The sequence below is a fragment of the Loa loa genome (assembly GCF_000183805.2).
Source record: "Loa loa unplaced genomic scaffold supercont3.170, whole genome shotgun sequence".
Classification (NCBI taxonomy): Eukaryota; Metazoa; Nematoda; class Chromadorea; order Rhabditida; family Onchocercidae; genus Loa; species Loa loa.
Window position 1 is genome coordinate 56,713 of NW_018108350.1, and position 3,073 is coordinate 59,785.

Below are 3,073 nucleotides of genomic sequence, written 5' to 3' on the forward strand. Positions count from 1 at the left end.
TAATAATAATAATAATAATAATAATAATAATAATAATAATAATAATAATAATAATAATAATAATAATAATAATAATAATAATAATAATAATAATAATAATAATAATAATAATAATAATAATAATAATAGTGATTAATAACAATAGCAATAATAATAATAATGGTGATAATAAAAAAAATAATTGATAATATTAATAACCAACATGTTCACAATTGTGACCAATCGAAACTGGTTGCTTTGTCCAATGTAAAATATGACCAATATAACTGGAACAACTTGATCCCTAGAAATTTTTAGTTGCAATTAATTAAAACCCATATGGTTAATAATTATAATTTGCAGTAAAATTTGAAATAATTATGAATAAAAAGTTATTTTCCGTTAATTTAGCACGAAATTCTTGCTATCATAATGCCATTAAATTAATAAAATAAGAATTAACAGAAAAAAGCTAATTAATTAACATTATTTAACCATGAATGTTCAATATCAATCAATACAAATCCAACATTAATTTGTAATTTAATTTTTTTAATCGACGAAGTAAACCTCCTTTTTATTCATTTATTGATTTTTTTTTCTGTTCGGAATTTGCTACATTAGGAATTAGTTAATTAAGCAATGTCGCTTGTTTTAATTAATTAATTACAAATATTTAGAGTGTAAATGACAGTGGTAAACTTACTCGAACAAAAACGAGTGCATTTTTTTTATTACTAGTTGGAGTGAATGTAATGCATGTATTACTTTCCCATTTTTCCATCGATTTCATTATAATATCTTTGGCATGTTGTGCTGCAAAAAGAAATTATCTAAAATTTTATAATTTAAATTAAACAAAATGAATAAATTGTATTAATGCTTCTTTTTCAAACTTCTATTTTAAATTGAAATTTGTGAATTTTAATAAATGGATTTGTTAGTATTATTGCAAAATTAAATTTGTTTACTTCTGAAATATATGAATCGTTTTTGTTCTAACTTTTTATGATAATATTACAATTATTGATCATATCCTTATCAGCATCATTCTAGTAAAATAAGTTTGACAAATTCACTGACATTGCATAAGCATAAAATAATCGCAAACGTTAGCCTCGTGGCGCATTTGTCAATGAGGTTGTCACAGTACATTTCAAATTTATCAGTAAAATTGTCCAGTATATTTCAAATAAAATTTCGCTTTAAAACTTAAACCATAAAATGAATAATTAGCTAGGCTTTTAAGTAATTGCTAAATTTAGTATTTAATGGAATCTGAAAGTGAAATGGAAATGAAAATTGAAATTTATACAAAGTTTTGAATCAAATCGATACGGTACAATGCCATTTTGCCAAAAATAATTATCAGCGTGATAAGCTTGTCGTTTCTCTCGTCTCATTTTGTTTGTTTGATTTGAAAATGTCATAAAATAATCGAATACTTGATTCCAAATCTCTTCTTGTTGCCTGTAAGACAATAATTTTTTTTATTTTCAAAAAAGGCAAAATGTTTATTTCTTATATTAATTAGAAATTAATTTTTGAAGTTTAAAATTGAATAATCTTTAACAATTGAAAAATTAAAAAATAAAATTCGTATTTGAATTTGTCAAAAATAAGTTAAATCATCAAGAATCCAAGTTATTAATAACTCAAATTATCAATAATTTTAATAACTCAAATTATTAATAATTTCAATAAATCAATTATGAATCATTAAAAAAAATGGCTTCAATTATCAGTAATTTTTCAACAACTTAATAATGGAAATGTTTTAAAATTTTTAACTGCAATACCTAAAATGCCAATTATTTATACCATGCAATTAACTATTTTTTTTTTTTTTGCATTCACGAAAAGAAGATTTGATATGATGAAAATTTGCATTTGTATTAATCAAAATATTGTGCTAATATTAATTATTCAAATTTTAAAGTGAATTTAACAATACTCTTTAGTTTTGCACGTTTCCTATGGATTTTATAAAAGCGAAATAATTTAATTAATTTCTTCATTACAGAGAAAACAAACAAACAAACTTTGTAAGCATGATATCGCCTTCAACTATTCGTACATTATTATCCAAGTATTGATTAAATGTTCCGCTTATTGGTAATATTCTATCAGAATTATTGTTGACAAGATTCCTTTCGAGAACTACCTTATCCGGAACATTTTCCGGATGTTTATTCCGCTATAATTTTCATTATATTCAATAAATGAAGAAATTTCATAATTGATTACAATTTCAAACTTATTTAAAAGATGGAATAAAACGAAGGCGCAATACCTGGAAATGTAAAAAAATTAACGGCAAGAAAGAAAAACTTTAATTAAAATAAATTTAAAAGAATTCCTTTTAAATTTTAATTAAAGCAAGATGTAAATTTAATTTGAAATACCAATATCGAAATACTCATTTCTTTTTCCTTTTATTTAATCGATTTTCTTTTTTCTTTGAGTCATGAATTCTGGTGAAATATAAAAATTATAAGTTTTGGATTTTTCGATGCTAAAAAACAGTTCATTCTATTTATTAACTTTTAGAACTGTCATAATTGTCTTAGCAATTCTGATTTAATTTTAAAATTGTTACGATAATTTTATCAATTCTGAGCTATTTTGAAATTTTCATAATTATCAATAACTGTTCGTCTGTTCGTTGAGGTACATTTTATCATATTGTTAAAAAATAGCACTTACCAGTGCAGGAATAATCATCGCTAATGTAATATGACATAACCAGCTGATAAGAAGTATCACTGATAACATTATTCGCTGTACTGCGGAATAATACATCCGACTGAAATTTGAATTTAAAAACAAATTGACAATAAAAATATTTAAATCGATAGACGACAAAAAAAAGGCAAGTTCAATTAGCGTCGAAAAAAAAAAAGCTTTTTTAAACAAAAAGTATGTGAAGTATCGGATAAAAGTATAAATTCATTATTTACAAAACAAAACTGCAAGCAAAATATACATTATTTTGAAAATATTTTTGTCCAGGAATGAAATTTGATACTCGGAATAGAATTTAGTGATTCATTAAAAATTTTTCGCACAACTTTGGAAAAACCATCTAATTATC

General features: G+C 22.9%; 1 protein-coding gene across 1 annotated transcript in view; it reads right to left on the reverse strand.

Annotated features, from left to right (window-relative positions):
- The window catches only part of LOAG_17999 (hypothetical protein), a gene marked incomplete at both ends in the record, with an annotated part of 4,732 nt that extends 1,951 nt beyond the window's left edge, over positions 1-2,781 (reverse strand). The window contains 5 exons of the mRNA XM_020450669.1: positions 203-283; positions 686-795; positions 1,295-1,449; positions 2,022-2,176; positions 2,686-2,781. Of these exons, the coding sequence (XP_020305626.1) occupies positions 203-283; positions 686-795; positions 1,295-1,449; positions 2,022-2,176; positions 2,686-2,781 (597 nt within the window). The remainder of the gene's footprint in view (positions 1-202; positions 284-685; positions 796-1,294; positions 1,450-2,021; positions 2,177-2,685) is intronic.
- Positions 2,782-3,073: the final 292 nt, after the last annotated feature.